Raw genomic sequence first — 16,588 nt, 5'->3', positions numbered from 1 at the left:
CAAACAATTCATTAAATATGAACCGTAACCTTGAGTCACTGCAGGATTCTCTGCAATGTCGTTGCTTCATCGGCTGCTACGAGTAGGCTCAAAGGTCAAGGCCAATAGGATGATAAATATTAAGAGATCATCGATGTCTGCTGCAGAAAACTTGAAATCATAACGAGAAATCGTAGTTTCATTGATGAATCCAACATAACTTCCCAACTGAGCCACTGTTAAAGCTCTGGCTGCTCAGACTAGTGTTATATACACCCGGCCTGTGCTCGGACTAATGTTGCGTGTGCTCGGACTAGTATTATGTAGACCATGTGTCCAGACTAGTGTTAGGCTATTTAGACCATGTACCCGGACTAGTGTTATATACACCGTGTGTCCGGACTAGTATTAGGCTATATAGACCGTGTGTGCTCGGACTAGTGTTATAAAGACCGTGTGCTCGGACTAGTATTATGTAGACCGTGTGTCCGGACTAGTATTAGGCTATATAGACCGTGTGTGCTCGGACTCGTGTTATAAAGACTGTGTGCTCGGACTAGTATTATGTAGACCGTGTGTCCGGACTAGTATTAGGCTATATAGACCGTGTGTGCTCGGACTAGTGTTATAAAGACTGTGTGCTCGGACTAGTATTATGTAGACCGTGTGTCCGGACTAGTATTAGGCTATATAGACGACAGTGTGCTCAGCTAGTGTTATGTAGATGGTGTGCTGATTCCTGATTCATTACCGGCGAATTTTCAAGAGTTTCGTATGAAATATTGAATAAGTACCTGAAAGTACTGGGGAGAAAAACGATAATGTTAGGGTTCGTTGTACATCTCTATTGTTCATATTTTTGAAATAACGATATAGATTTTCTGTTAGCAACACTGGATATATGTTGAATAGATGATCGGGCCTGAATGGAAATACTATTTAGGGTACCCTGTTAGAGGGAATCATGTTCAGGGTATCACTTGTCTTGTCTGCAGTCTTTAGCCGGGTGTAGGCGGCCTGGAGATTTGATTCTGCGAATGCCAGTGATGATGATTACGTCGCAAAGGCATCTGGAACCATGCACCTTTTTGACTAGCAGCGACACCAGTTGAAAATGCAACGAGTTGTGCATTTTTTACTTTCTGCAATGCGACCATCTCTCTCATTCACAACTCACATTGGCAGCTCTTGTGACTGACAAAGACTAGTTTCCCTTCATGTCGCAGGTAACCCACGCATTCATAACCGATCATGTCGTGTTGCGAGTGAACCGATGCCCGGCTGCTTCGAGTTTAAAATGAATCAATTGAGTTTGGTGTTAGATATTAAAAATCCAGACAACGTTGCGTGAATGGACTGTCACTTGCAGCTGCGTGATCTGGTGTGAATGTCAATTTTTAGCCACTTCAATTCAATTCATCAGTCTGAACAGCAGATTGTGAAAGATAAAATATGGATATGAATGATTTCTACTGCTGTCACATGAAGCTAAAAACATTTCCACGCGCGCGCGATAGGCGACATATGACACTTTTCTCAAATCCACATCTCTCAATCAGTCTTTTTCACTGATCAAAAGGCTCGGTATATGTTTGTTTTGTAGATTTCGTAACGGTCCTTCAGTTTACGAATAAAAGTCTCCACACTTCGATATCAATTTGACAGCGAATAAAATTATTGGGATCACAAATCGCTGGAAATAGTAAATATGGAATAGTAATCAGTCGGGCGCAGACTTGTTGTATTTCCTCTTCAGTCGCAAATATTATTGCCACCGACGAAATTAAACCCGCGTCCGAAATCTGGTGCAGATATCGAAACGAAAGACTGAGTTCATCTTTTTTTTGTCATGTCACCACAATTCGGATGAAAGAATTTGAATTATTTTATTGACGGTGTCTACGCTCCGCCCGAGGTCGTATTATTATCCGCGCCGTAAAAACTCGCTTATTATCGGTATATTTTGATAATTCGCGTACGGCGCCAACGACTTCTAAAGCCGCGGTCGTCTGTTCGGGCGTAATTTCATAGCAGCCGAATTCTCGCGCGCGGCCGGGCGAAGTTCGGTTCGCACGGAAAACGTCGTTAAAGAATAATTCGACGAATGGAAATTATAACGTACGCCGCGCGATACGTTATTCACCGGTTCGCGTAATTACGAAATCATTCATAACACCCTCACTCGCCCCGCTATCCCTTCAAATCACGGCGAAATTTAAAGAAAAAAACCGACAGAACTTCGGGGGAATTGATCGCGCAGTGATTAACGGTGTGGTATATTTAGTTTAGTTTATTGTTGACGTTTGTCACCGGGACGAATTTTATGTCGCCAATTATCCATTCAGCCGACGACAACGAAGCGAAGAGAATCTTTCATTTTTTTTTCCCGATTCTTCGGTGGAATCTCGACTATAACTCGCGCTCGTAAATTATACGTTGTTCCCGCGCGGTGAATCGTTGCTCCCGACACCCCGAAATGATCGAGTTTCTTTCTTTCTCTTTTTTTTCGGGACGATATTTTTCGAAATGTCGACTACAATTTTTTACGACGGTGTTGACCTATACTGTTATTCGGGTTTTTCATGCGACCAAGCGCGACCGATCGCGTCCTTTCGTCTGCTTTGTGTGATTTCTGAACTCGAAAAAAAAGTAAATTCTCCCAGTGAGAAGATGATTTATGAGGTATTGTCCGCGGCTTTCCTCTCGACACAAAGTAGAACGAGATTTGTGTTTAATGTCAACTGAAGTCAAAACACATTCTTCGAATACGGAATTTCAAAGTTTCTGCAACAAGTTACGTATAAAGTTATGTATTCACATTTCATTATCTGGATTTGTTCGAAGTTAAGTCCGTTCCAAATTTAGAACAGACCATACGTTCACAGTTGCGAGAAGAAATTGGTCTTTTCCATTTTGGAACAATAGACCATTATAGACCAGGCCAAAAGGACTGATCCGGGTTAGTTCTGAATTTCAAATCAGGCCATTTCTATGTGTGTGAATCATAGAAACCTAGCCTGTCAATCAGTGTTGAGTTTAGCTGGACCAGTGATTACAGTTAGTCTCAAAACGTCAATACATACAACGCATTGATTTGGTCAATTCTAAATTGGTCTATTTGTGTCCTGGATTAATCATTTGATTAATCCAAGGTCTATTTCGGGTACAGAACAAGCGATGGTGTCTGATGGTGTCTGAACGCGGCTGTAAGTTGTATCAAAAATTCATAAAGATTAGTCTTCTCGGTTGCATCTATAGGCCGCCTGTTATCAGCAGCAGATATCATTTGAGTAATGTCTGTATGAGCCTGGGGCCCAGTGTTACCTCTGTAAAGTCTAGAAAATTCAGCAGATCGGTGGAGCCATTGTTTGTAAACATCATCGTTAATATATCTAAACCTAAATCTGTGTTGACTTTTGCCTCACTTGTGGTCGTTGTATGTAGGTTGAAATTAAACATATAAATTGGGCTAATGAATATGTGTGGTATGTAATGTATACATATAATAAATTCCAAGAAACGTATCGTGTTACATCCTAGTAAAGGTTCTTATCTGGTCGCAGCATGGACCATAAAACTAATAATTTTATAGTCAATGGTCGTACCATAAAGCTTCCAGATTCCATATTGGAAGAGCATCTTATCCCGAATGATAATATGAATGTGTGCCCTCATCCTTTGCACTGCTGAAGAGCAGTCGTCCGTATGCTGCCCACTCATAACACAAGTTCGAAAAAGGTTTCGTTTAGGTTAATGAGTGGTCAAGACGACGTTGAAAAGAAAAGGAAAGCTTTGGGATTACGATCGTAACAACGCAGTGCATTTCAATGTTCTATTTGTAAATTGCGACTCGGTCCATCCATCGTTACACATGCGCGGTGTAATCAGACAGATATAGTAAAAGACGGTATTTCTATTCTGTCTCTGCTCGACTATTGTTAACTAAGTAGTCAGTCGGTCTGCATTCCCTCATTAATTTGCCACTCTAACACTGAACAAATTGTTACCTGTACCCACTGTGGCTATTTGATATTCGGATACCGGGCTTACGGGAACCATAAATACTTTGAATAGTTAATCGCCGTATGGCGCTTGTCTCGTTTTACTAGTGTTGTATCTTGATGCCTGGACTCGTCGGGGAGAGAGGGGGGGGGGCTAGTGAGTCTACTGTTTTGTCTGTATAAATAGTAGAACTCTATGTAGATGTAATAACAGACTGTTGCCTTCCTGAATTTTTTGATCGCGGATATGGACACAGGTTGTTTGTTTGGGACGGGGCGCTGTCTTGGAATTCTTTTATAACGCCGTGTCCGCTTGTTAATGATGACGAACTCCCTCCGCGTGACCTTGGTCATCGTTAAAACGCCACGTTCGGAAACTGAATGTCATTCGGCGATTAATGTCGTTAATACGTGACGCAGACGCAATGAGTGATCGTCACAAAAACCTATTAGCTCCATTAACCAATGCTGAATCATTGAAATAATATTTGACTTAGTATCGTACCCCCTTCTAGAAGAGGACCGGAGTTTCATTTTGTAGAGCCCTTCAATTAGATGAAACCAGAAGCGTTATTCGTCACCCTTTTTCAATACGACGAACTTCAAATTTTTATTCAATTCTAAAACGTCGACATTCGATGTACTTATAATCTTACTACGTACGCCAACTTCTCTTTCATCTACGGAATAGTCTAAATGTGATACAGAGAAAAGGTATGGAATTATTGTTTTAATGTCAATGGTGAATGGAGAATTTTTGAAGTCTTTTTATGAAGATATGGGAATTGTCAAGCTGCACGAAAAATCACGTTCTTCAAATCAGTTAAAACGGGTCAACAACGGGTGCCGTTCGCTTTTACAGTGGAGTGTATCGGTACACAAATTGCCGCATAAATGCCATAGAGGCAACAATAGTTCAAACCCTGTATTCTAGTAGTCAGTTTGAATATACACGCAAGGCCTAGCGTCACCTCCTAACAGTACTTTATAGAGCGGACCTAATGAGGGCTTGATTTAGGTAGTATCCTAGTGTTTTGAGGTTACTAGATTTTTTTGTTAAAATGAACATATCCCAGCTGGATGCAACAAATTTCTGTTTTCACTATATGGAGGTGTTTAATTTAATTCTAATGCAGTGTTTTCTTGATTAGAAACTTTAATCATAGGCAAACCGGTTTGCTGTCAAACTTTGATGTAGTATACCGAAAATGGAGGATTTCATACCAGAGAAGATACTCTGTATAAGATTGTTTGTATCAAGCATCGCTAATTTCTGTCGTATCCCTTATAAAAATAGATAAAGATAGCAAATCTTCAAAACTGAGTTAGAAAAAGTCATCAGGTCAATGTTTTTTCTTTTCTCTTTTGGTTTGTGTATGTATGTCCTCGTGCATGGTGCAATCTCGCAGCAATTTGGATTATATGGAAGAAATATGATGAGTACGATAGTTCAGTGGTTTATTGAGCGAGAGGTAGCAGGTAGTTTTGAAAGTTAATCTAACACGTGGAATCGATCTTCGATGTATTAATGGATGTTTACCACGTTCATTGTGTCGTCTTCAGGGCGCAATCATTTCTATAACACTTGTTTTCATCTCTCAGTTATTTCTACGGAGGAAGCTAAAACTCGCCATGTTGCCTATGCACCGATGAGGACATTTTTTTGTAGAAATCGATATTTACCTAATTAGGCTTGCTTTGTTGATGTCTGTTCTACAGTATTTCGAAGGACTCGTATCTGAATTCAATATCTAGAAACCTCCTCTCCTTCCCAAAACCAATTGAGTCTATAATAGATTCGCGTATATCACTTTCTAAATGTATTTCAATGCTGAGAATTTTTCGGCACGTGGCGCGAAAACAATGAGCTGTTTAACCGGAATATTAGGTGCGAATATCTGTGTATCTCTTAGTAGTTCGTAAAGCCCAGGTGTGAGGTGAAGTTGAGGCAGGTGAACACTATCTCACAGATGCCTTCGCGAGGTTTGTTTCGGATACTCACTTCCTCAAAAAAATAGTTCTATAATGTTCACATCGCCTTCTTCATAGCCGATGAAAGTTCGTTAATCGCGATAATGGTGGTCTCTCATTCCTTATCGCATGACGTTCATATATTTTAATTAGAAAATGGCAATGAACCTCTGGCATTGAAAAATATGAAATCGAATTATCTGATTGTGCGTGGTCGGCTAAAGCATCTGAAAACTCAATGAAATTCAACGGTAGAAATTTCATTGAGAAATTCATGAACTTAATCCTAGTATTGATTATTCGAGTTTTTATATGTAAATTAGTTATTTAATACGATTTGAAATTGATTATTCGTTTTTGCGACGTAAGATATTTTCACGTTGGTTTCAGGATTTTGCGTAGTTTGAACGAATATCATTTTCTGGTAGAACTGTGAGGCGTACATGAAGCGTCGGCTGAACGCCCGTTATTTCAACGCAAAATTTAATAGCAATTCGTTTTTCAATGAGAACTAATTGATTCAGAACGTCGTAATACACTGAGCCGTTTAAATCAATTACGTGACATAACCGTCAAATTTATGTCAGGTTTTTTCCGGCTCCGATGAAGAAAAAAAAAACATTTGATATTGTTGGGTGTATAATAGTTTAACAGATGGCGATGACAACTGAGCTATTATTAATAATGAAACATTGACAAAAACGTTGACATCAGTTTCTGACGCGTTCATGTAAGCTGACAGAAGATTTATAGCTTCATTAACTTATAGTATAGTTCGAAATCGATAAATTTTATGGTTATTCGAGCCTCTCTCGTAAATCGGATGTAGTCAAAACAAACTTAAACCTTCTTTCTTTCTAATCAGACACTGATCCGACAAACATGTAAACCTAGAATTTGTTAACTTCACGATTTTGGAAAGGTGGGCTTAGTGTAATGGTATTGCGGTCAGTTGCTCAAAAGTCAACCAGATAAATGCCATAGTGAGAATTGAATTTTCCTCGTTACCATGATATTTGTTCGAGCAACCGGTCAATGGTGGAAAAAGTTTACTGAAATTTTTATGTATTTTAGTTGCTACTGATATCAATAAGTAATTCATTAAATAGACTACGCAGGGAATTGTGACATTTGAAATGATATTGTTGTTCTTCATTATCGAATATATATTTCAGTCAGTTTGATTTATTTTATATAGCGTTGAGTTGTTCGTACATTGAGAACGGAACATTGATCAGATATTTCTCCCTGTTGGTTTCAGTCATTATATGACGCTGTCTACACCAACGCCGGGTTTTAAGCCTTCTTCCATTATATTTCCGTTTGAATTTCCAATAAAAATACGCATCTAATAAAACCATCTCTTAAGGCCCAAAACGTCGACAACTGAGTGGTTATTATTGACTAGCTATTAATTGTTTTTCTACGCCGGTGACGTAACAATCGGAATTGAATGCAGATATGCGGCTTATTAAAAGTGAAGCACGTTCGTTCGCTCGCTCGCTCACGTGTTGGTTCAGGCGTAATGTCCAGGGTAGTTAATTGTAGTTCTAGTAGTAGTTAAACTAGATCCACAGCTGACTTATAAATTTGGGTCGATTTATTTAACTCTTTAAAAGAACTGGTTCTCGGTTAGATGGTAAAGCATCGTTATCGAAGTAGCATTCTTACTGGCTCGGTCGGGCTTGAGTCAAATAATTTGGCCCGTGCCTAATTAGAGCAAGTAAGTCACTCGTTACTAAAATGCTATCAAATGCTATCAGAACGATGCTGTGGCAAGTGAGGTGAGTCACTTACCGAACCAATTAGCATTCACATGCTATAATTTGGCATATGCCTGAGTCTTGACGTTTGTGGTCTGTCCAAATACATGGCTGTATCAGGCATGGACACTGGGCACCAGTGTGAATGGTTGGCGCGGGTTAGATTGGGCTCGCGGTCGTGTTATCGTGACTATCCGCAGGGTTTCAGTCGTGTATCGAAGCAGTTCGGACTGCAGTCAGTTAAATATAAACCGGTCTCTTCCTACCTTTCTCTATATGAACCAAAATAAAGAAAACATCGATGCGTGCGCGCTCGCGCATTCCTAGTGTTTTATCTCGACGATAGAAGATAACACATTTTTATATCAGTGAAAATACAAGCGATATTTGTCTAACTTTATTATTAATATATACTTTATAGAGGCTCGTAGCATATTTGCTATCGTCGTTTGGCGGCCGGAAAAAAGTCCGACTAACTGCACGGCTAGGCGTTACAACCGATAAGAAAAACACCGCGTTCAACATCATCTCTCGATAGATGTGTTAACTCGCGGAATCAATTTTATTATTTTTAAGTTTTTTTCGAAAAATTTGCTATCGAAATATTGGGTCAAGTGGCAGAGATGGTATAGTCCTGGCGGAATCTTCAAAAGAAAAGCTCAGATAGTGACCTACCTCGACATAAACAGAACGCTTAGCAATTTTAAAAAAACATCTCCCAAGAAAATATGTTTAAATATGAAATATATTTATTCATTTTTTGTCTATTTCAGTCGCCTCGTTGAAATGTTTCTGCAGTCCGTGTCACGAGATGGACGTCGACGAGACGTGCATCGCCAAGAAAGAAAGTAAATGTTTTGCCGCTGTTGAACTCGTCACTGATAAAGAAAGCGGCCAGAAAGTGGAAGTAGAAAGTTTCGGTTGTTTACCTCCCGAAGAGAGCACTATTTTATCGGTAAGTAACTTTTCACTCGTTTTACTACGACGTGGAATCTCGAGTCAAATGAGTAGACCGTGGACTCAAAGACTGTGCTGGAGTCTGATCTTTTTGACCTGGACCAAATTCGACCCAGGCCAATAACCATTTACACTGGTAGCAAATGGCCAAATTTTATCGGATTGTGTCCATGCGATTGTGAATTTCGACTCAAACAAATAAGGCAGAGTTTGTTAAAGCTGTTCTAACCAGAGTGGAGTCCACTGTTGTTGATGGAGTCCACTGTTGTTTGATGGAGTCCACTGTAGTGTTGATGGAGTCCATTGTTGTTTGATGGAGTCCACTGTTGATTGATGGAGTCCACTGTTGTTTGATGGAGTCCACTGTAAGTGTTGATGGAGTCCACTGTAAGTGTTGATGGAGTCCACTGTTGTTGATGGAGTCCACTGTTGTTTGATGGAGTCCACTGTTGTTTGATGGAGTTCACTGTTGTTTGATGGAGTCCACTGTAAGTGTTGATGGAGTCCACTGTTGTTTAATGGAGTCCACTGTTGTTGATGGAGTCCACTGTTGTTGATGGAGTCCACTGTTGTTGATGGAGTCCACTGTTGTTTGATGGAGTCCACTGTTGTTTGATGGAGTCCACTGTTATTGATGGAGTCCACTGTAAGTGTTGATGGAGTCCACTGTAAGTGTTGATGGAGTCCACTGTTGTTGATGGAGTCCACTGTTGTTTGATGGAGTCCACTGTTGTTGATGGAGTCCTCTGTTGTTTGATGGAGTCCACTGTTGTTGATGGAGTCCTCTGTTGTTGATGGAGTCCACTGTTGATTGATGGAGTCCACTGTTGTTTAATGGAGTCCACTGTTGTTGATGGAGTCCACTGTTGTTTGATGGAGTCCACTGTTGTTGATGGAGTCCTCTGTTGTTGATGGAGTCCACTGTTGATTGATGGAGTCCACTGTTGTTTGATGGAGTCCACTGTTGTTGATGGAGTGCACTGTTGTTTTTTAACGTGTATTTATTACGACTGATAGTAGAATCAGTAGGAGTGAAATATACGATCTGCAGTCAGTATAGTAACAAGCGAGCGCGCCAGTGGCGTGAACGGTTGATATATAACCCTACCACTTTATGATTGTTGATCTAATTTGAGCTCAATTAGTAACAAATTATTGTAATTATTATTAATGCCTGACTGGATGATAATACCCGGGTTTAAAGTGTGACAATTACCGGCTGTCTATCGGTTCACGCAAATTGTGTCAAACTTACCACCGCTCGATGAGGACGATATCCGAGCCATGATTTTCCGACTCGACAACTTTGTCCATTCGATCCAATCGACGAATTCCGATGAACTGATATCTGTAGAAAATCATATTTCGTTGATCGCGATTGCTTTATTTACTTTTACGAGTTTCGTTATCGCTGTATTTTTTCATCGAATTCTTAATCGTATTTGCGCGGAGGGTAAAATGCTGTCATTGTTCTGATGGTGTCGGTACCGCTGATAGTGGTATAGCTCGTGTAGTAATCTATCATGATGTCTGACTGGGGAAGGTGTAAAATATTTAGTACCTTTCTCCACGCAACCCGATATCATCTTGTATTGATTGATCACGTGGATGAAGTATTCATGTATGTTTATACCTTTATAGAACTGAACATCGAAGGCAGCAGTAAATGCGCGCACATTTCGTTATCACTAACAACGCTAAACTTCGATCAAAATCGCCGTTTTTTTCATACCAAGCAGAATTTCTAAATTGACGAAAGGGCTCAGATATTACTTCTAGTAATATCTGTGTAACAAGCCTTGGCAAATAGTACTTTGAAGGTTAACTTGATTTTATAGAAAATACGTTCTTCAGGAATCATCTAGCTGATGATGCTGCCCAAGTCAAATATAGGTGGAAAGTAGTGCGTGAATTCATGCGTATAGCTTAAGATAGTGGTAGGGTTAGGTGACACAGATTGTATCAGACTTGGGGTGATGAACCTGCTATAACACAGTAGCGAAAGCTTGTACTTTTAATTAAATCAAGTTAACCTTCGAAGTACTATTTGTTTTACTGATTTGAAGAAGTTTACATATGTCTCCTCAACAACTCTCTGTCCGTAACTTTCTGTAACAGCCTTGTAAACTACACTCTCTCAGTCACCAACGCGAGGAACATTGCTGCGAGTTAAGAGGCTTGTTTTTGCTCGTAAGGTCGACATTTGTCTATTTATTAGCCGTATCTTCACACTCCGCATTGTGCATGGTATATTGAGTTATCTTTCTAGTAGCATGATGAGTAGTATTTAATACGAAGAGGATGCATATGAACCGTTCGCTGTGAGGAAAGATAATGGTCATGAATTCTTCTTGATTACTATCCCTGGGGGTCAGGCGGGAATTTTCATCTGTTGATGGCATCTCACTCTGCATAGGAGCTGAGTCATTTTCATCGTAAAGAGCTGCAGTTACGGCCGCCGTCGTGATCTTGTTGTTGAAATATCCACTCTGCGTTCTTCTTTATTGTTTTCGTTACTTCTGAAGTTTCGACGACATCTCCGACAACCTAACGAGTAAATCGTGGGTCGTAACGTAATCCGAAAAGGAACTACACAGCGTAGTTGTAGCCTTGATATGTTAGTAATAGAAAATGACTTTATTTTTGGTCAGAAGAATCTTCTCTTCACTTAATCAATCTCGTCGTCGTCGTTAATTACTAGTGATGAATAGCGCTGCAGTTAGTGGTGTTAATTCATATAAGATTGGATTTAGCAGCTACGATCAACTCCGCCGATTCATCCGCCAAAACGCATGAGAAATGTTCGCTTTTTTCATCGAGGAACATACGTAAGATACGACCCATTCTCTGCTGGAACATTCATTCCCCATCACCTTCCTGTGCCACGACGATCTAAAACTGGATGTCTTAGGGCGAGGTTTTACTAGAGTCTCAATGGCACTGGGCCAAATCCCTCCTAAAGAGTAGGCATAACCTCATACATTCATTACTTAGAAGATAGTTTTGTCGAGGTTTCCAGGGGTGGATACGAGGGTGCAGGGGTGTGCATGCCGAAAAATGTCTTAAGTTGCCCTATAATTTCACGGAAAAATGAGAAACAGTAAACTGATACCTTAAGAATTTAGATTCATAAGCTTCTCTATATTCCCAAAAATGAGTTAATGTTTTTTATTTTTCCAAAGTGCTTTCTTTCGGGATGCCCTTTTGATTTTTGTGCCCTATTTTGGGTTGCACCCCTGAATCAGACTCTTCATACAGCCCCTGTTTCTAATCTCTTACCACTAAATCGACATTCATTATCGAAGTCGCTTTCATTTCGATATAGATTTCTATCTGTTTTATGGTTTTTGCCGCCTCGAGAAACGACTCGTTTATTATCAACGTTGCGCTCGTCCTCGACCGAGTCGAGGTAATCAAAGCGTCGAGTGATTAAATATCGAAGTTCCTGCGCAGTTATGCAAGATCTCCTGCGTAAAAAACCTGCCGTCATCTCGTTGAGAAATAACTACTACGCGTGACACTCAATAACTGACATTGATTCGTTGTCAAAACGTAATGATTACCAGTCAAACTCAACGGACGCGTAAAACAGCCGCGTTTTTTACTGTTCCTGTTTCTACGCGGAACATGCAATAGCACTTTGCTGAAATGGCCATTGTCTTCGAGCATATAGTAATTCATCATGATCGCAGCTGACTGCGTTACCGACTCTTAAGCTTCTCAGTTATTTATCTCATTTGCCAGTAATGAACGCCGAGCTTTGTTGTCAGATCCTCCGCCGACGTTATCAACTAAAAATATCTTTAAATCGTCGGTTCTTCGTTTCTTCCCTTTCATCGTAGTTTTATTCATCGATTTCCGAGGTCAGCGATTGTTTTCGTCTATTATAAGCTGTATTTCAAGAAACGATGCCATCTCTCGAGTCTCATGAGCCGCTCGTCGTCGATAGACTCAATAATGAAACGGTAGACCCGGTTATTAAAGCATTTTGTTAAATAATTGATGCATTGGATAACGAGTCAGTGAATATTTGTCTGAAATATGATAGATGGCTTTAATAAATGAATGAATAAGAAAACAATAATGAAGTTTGAATAACAATTGTCACAATGCGTCGAAATAACGAGCCTGGTGTCATTGTTAATGATGCTTCTTAAGTTCGTGGTTTTTCAGGTCTGCTCTGTCCCGATGTACCGCGACATTTCAGTATTTGAATGTTATTTCAAGGATTGCCTTTAGTAAACGCGAAAGTACCGGAATTGATTCTACTTTATCTTGCTGTTCAAGTAAAAACCCGTTGAATGACGGATTACTTCAATTTCCTTAAAATGTCGACAGCCTGTTTTTGACGTCGTCGTCGCGTGTCGTGTTAGCGAGTACTGTCTACCTGTCAGATGAGGGACGTGTCCTTTAATGCAATCGTCTTATCGAAATCTTGATGCTTTAGACAGGTATCGAAGTTAATGCGTAAACTATAGGGCCTACCATAGTTACGATAACGAAGTATCGACGAAAGAAAAGGGTTGATGTGACGACTTTTTCTCGAGGCCTAGCATCAGATTTTGAGAATTCACTGAACTCCGATGTGAAGGTATGCACTACGGACTGCTGCGTAATGGTCAATCAGTCGGGATTGTATTCAAACTCAGACCACGTTTGACTGGTTTTTGGAGCAGACGCGAACGCTGAATAATTAATGGCAGTACGGAACATTGTCAGTAATAACGTTTTTACAGCATTGTACCTGGTCGTATCCTCGAGCCGACTACCGGTAATTTGTACTGCGCAGCCGCTGTTTGAATGAAGCAACTAATCAACTATTCAAATGATTTGTAAAAACAACCGCAGTAGATCCTGCAGCTATGAAAAATTCTTCATAATTGAATGATAGCCTGCATATTTGAAAAAAAATAGCGCAATCGATTTCACTGATGTCGTTCACCCTCATCAAGTATAACTAACAGTACAAACAGGCGTGTCAGTCAAGCGTGCTTATCAATAACAAAAAAAAAACATTACTTTTGTCTAACTTATGAATCCTAAGAGATTGACACGGATCAGTAGGTGTGATAATACTGAAGCATCACTAGTAAATAACAGTGAATTGAGTTTGGGTTGACAGGTTTTGATACGAATGGCCTCCTTAATCAAACGTTTCTGTATTAACGAAAAGCCTTCCAACTTTTGGACCGTCTAAATGCGGCTTTCCAAAGATAGATGCGTCGGGGTATTTATCGTTAGTCGTTTATTATTCAAATCGAATACGGACCCGCGCAGCACTGATGTCCATGCATATTCAATTAGGAAACGATGGCGTGATTAAGATGAACAAAACTTTCAAATCGGACGATGGGAGTTCGCGCTGCTGCGCGGTAAAGACTCGACGAGGAAATCGCTAATCACGCACACGTGGATACCACGATATAGAATACAGTAACGACGTTTATTAGTTATCAGCATTTTCAGAATCTAATTACCGAATGGCAGAAGATAACGCGCGTCGTGTAGACGTGACATCGCATGAACATCACGACATTAACTTTATTACAAGCGAAATGTATGCAAATATCCTTCGCGACTTAGAAAACTCATCATTTACAGATCTTGCGCTTTTACTGAAAATTCTTGACGTTTTAATGTCGAACGAAAAGAACGTCACCAACAACAGCAGTGAAAATCTCAAAGAATTCAACCTGTAATAGAAGAAGAATAACAAATTCTTTTCGATTTTAGTTTTACTTGTTTTAGTGTATGTACTTTTTGTCAATTATAGACCATTTTACATCCAGAGAATGGACTCCCTATTTCCAAACATACATTAATATTTCGTAGCGAGTCAACGAGATTCCTTTTCTCGTTTCGCGACAGAATTAGCTTTTTAGCTTCAGTTTTATCGAACGTGCTCTCCTAGCGCTAATGCTCGGTTTGTGTCAGATTTACGGTTGTAATCGCTGGTATAATTGACACAGAAGTTACCAGATATATTTTATATCATAACATATCCATCGTAATTGGTGAGAATTTGGTGCTAGTTGTGTTTGCGTCATTACTTGCCGCGGCTATAATTGGTTATTAATGGTCGCGTTACGAGCATCTGTCGTTTAATGATCAGAAATCGTGACAAGTCATAATCAGTTGTTTCTGTGAGTATTTTTATTGTTTCAGTGATGTGGACCTGTAGAGAACCACTCCATTACCTTCATTCGTTCGCACAATCGCTAGTTAGTCCATTATAATTCGGCCTGAGCCGGTTATGGACCAATTAAGAACGGACCAAATCAATGTTTTGCGTTCTCATTTTCAAATCGCTGATTGACAGGCAATTAAAGCAAAGTTTCTATTCACATACAGAGAAATGGTCCCTAATAAAATTTAGAACGGATCTGTCCCAGAATGGAACGGACCACTTGACAACTCCAAACTTTGGGCTATGTTTTAAATTGGAACGGGCTTAACCTATACCGTTCTGGTGAACGTTGCTTGTATTTGACAATAATCCAATCTTCATCTTTCATTCCAAACCAATATTTTTAGACGAGGCTCAATTCTTTATCACCGGCACCTTCACAGCACAACTGATTTCCTTACGTACGCACTCGAACTGAAAAGTTCCGCAACCGCCACTCAATCAATAAGAGTTGAGGGAAAGAAATGCGCGCCGTTTCATCCGACAAATCCATCGAGAGTAGAAAGGCAATCGAGAGTCATTTTTATCATCCACGATATTTGAATGATAACGCTGTTTGATTGATGTGGCATTATATAGAATGAGGGGACGAGCAGCAGATCAATGAGTGCCATCCCTCAGTTTATACTCTCTCCTCTCCACTCTTCTCTCTCCCTCTCTCTCCTTCCCTCTCTCATGTCTGAGACTGAGATGCCTCTCCCTCTCTGTCCACTCTTCTCTTTCCCCCTCTCTCTCCCCTCTCACTCTTTCTCCCTCCCTCTCTAATGTCTGAGACTGAGATGCCTCTCTCCCTCTCTCTCCTCCCCACTCTTCTCCCTCTCCCTCTCCCACTCCCCTCCCTCTCCCCTCCCTCTCCCTCTCCCCCTCCCTCTCCCTCTCCCCCTCCCTATCCCTCTCCCTATCCCTCTCCCTCTCTTCTCCCCACTCTTCTCTTCTCTCCCTTCCCCCTCTCTCCCACTCCCTCTCCCTCTCCTCCCTCTCCCTCTCCCTCTCCCTCTCTCTGGGACTGAGATGCAACAAGTTAGTGTCTTTTAAGTTTGGCCATTGATCTTATTATGAGGAAAATCTACAGCGAGGTCTTGAACCATAGTTTCCACTTCTGAATATTAGAGCAGATTTCGAGTCCAAAAGTGCGTCGCGGTAAACCAAGATGCAAGTGATTGACTGAGTTAATTCTAATGGAAATCTATTCATTCACTTCAGTTTGTGCTGATATTCAGTGCATGCGACAACTTTGCATTCATTTTCGAGAGTGAATCAGAAAATCTGCGTATATACGTTCGTATTCTGCGATGGTATTTTCGATACAACTTGAAAACGTTCAAACGCATATTTCTCGACAAACTTAACCCGAAAAAATGAACATCATTTGCATATGCGAGTCCGCGACTTTACTGCGTTCTCAGAAATCAGTATTCAGATCAAGTGAAAGTGCTTGAATCGAAGCCTGTGATTGTTCTTTTAGGCAGTGAACACGTCAGTTTATGCCAGGTGTAGAGAGCCCTTCACCAGGAAAATGATTCTAGAATTCTCTCATGACATATCCGCTAGCCGAATAGCCCATAGTCTCAAATACAGTCTTATGTATGCTGAAGTTTTTTCAATGATCATATTTCTTTTTAGGAAAACTGATTATAGTTCAAACCACGTATAGAAGTGGGGGGAGTGGGGGGAGGGGGAGTGGTGTTCGATCGAAACTATAAAAGATGAAAGAAAAGTTTCACGTTAAA

At 40.4% G+C, this 16,588-nt stretch overlaps 1 protein-coding gene across 1 annotated transcript in view; it reads left to right on the top strand.

The window, feature by feature from the left end:
- Window positions 1-16,588, top strand: part of LOC141904802 (bone morphogenetic protein receptor type-1B-like) — a 29,183-nt gene that overhangs the window by 4,608 nt on the left and 7,987 nt on the right. Inside the window, exon 2 of the mRNA XM_074793482.1 lies at window positions 8,488-8,669. Coding sequence (XP_074649583.1) covers window positions 8,526-8,669 — 144 coding nt within the window. The 5' untranslated portion in view covers window positions 8,488-8,525. The remainder of the gene's footprint in view (window positions 1-8,487; window positions 8,670-16,588) is intronic.

This window comes from Tubulanus polymorphus, chromosome 4 (genome assembly GCF_964204645.1).
Source record: "Tubulanus polymorphus chromosome 4, tnTubPoly1.2, whole genome shotgun sequence".
NCBI lineage: Eukaryota > Metazoa > Nemertea > Palaeonemertea > Tubulaniformes > Tubulanidae > Tubulanus > Tubulanus polymorphus.
Note: the sequence above shows the minus strand (reverse complement) of the source record. Positions and strands in the feature narration are given on the sequence as shown.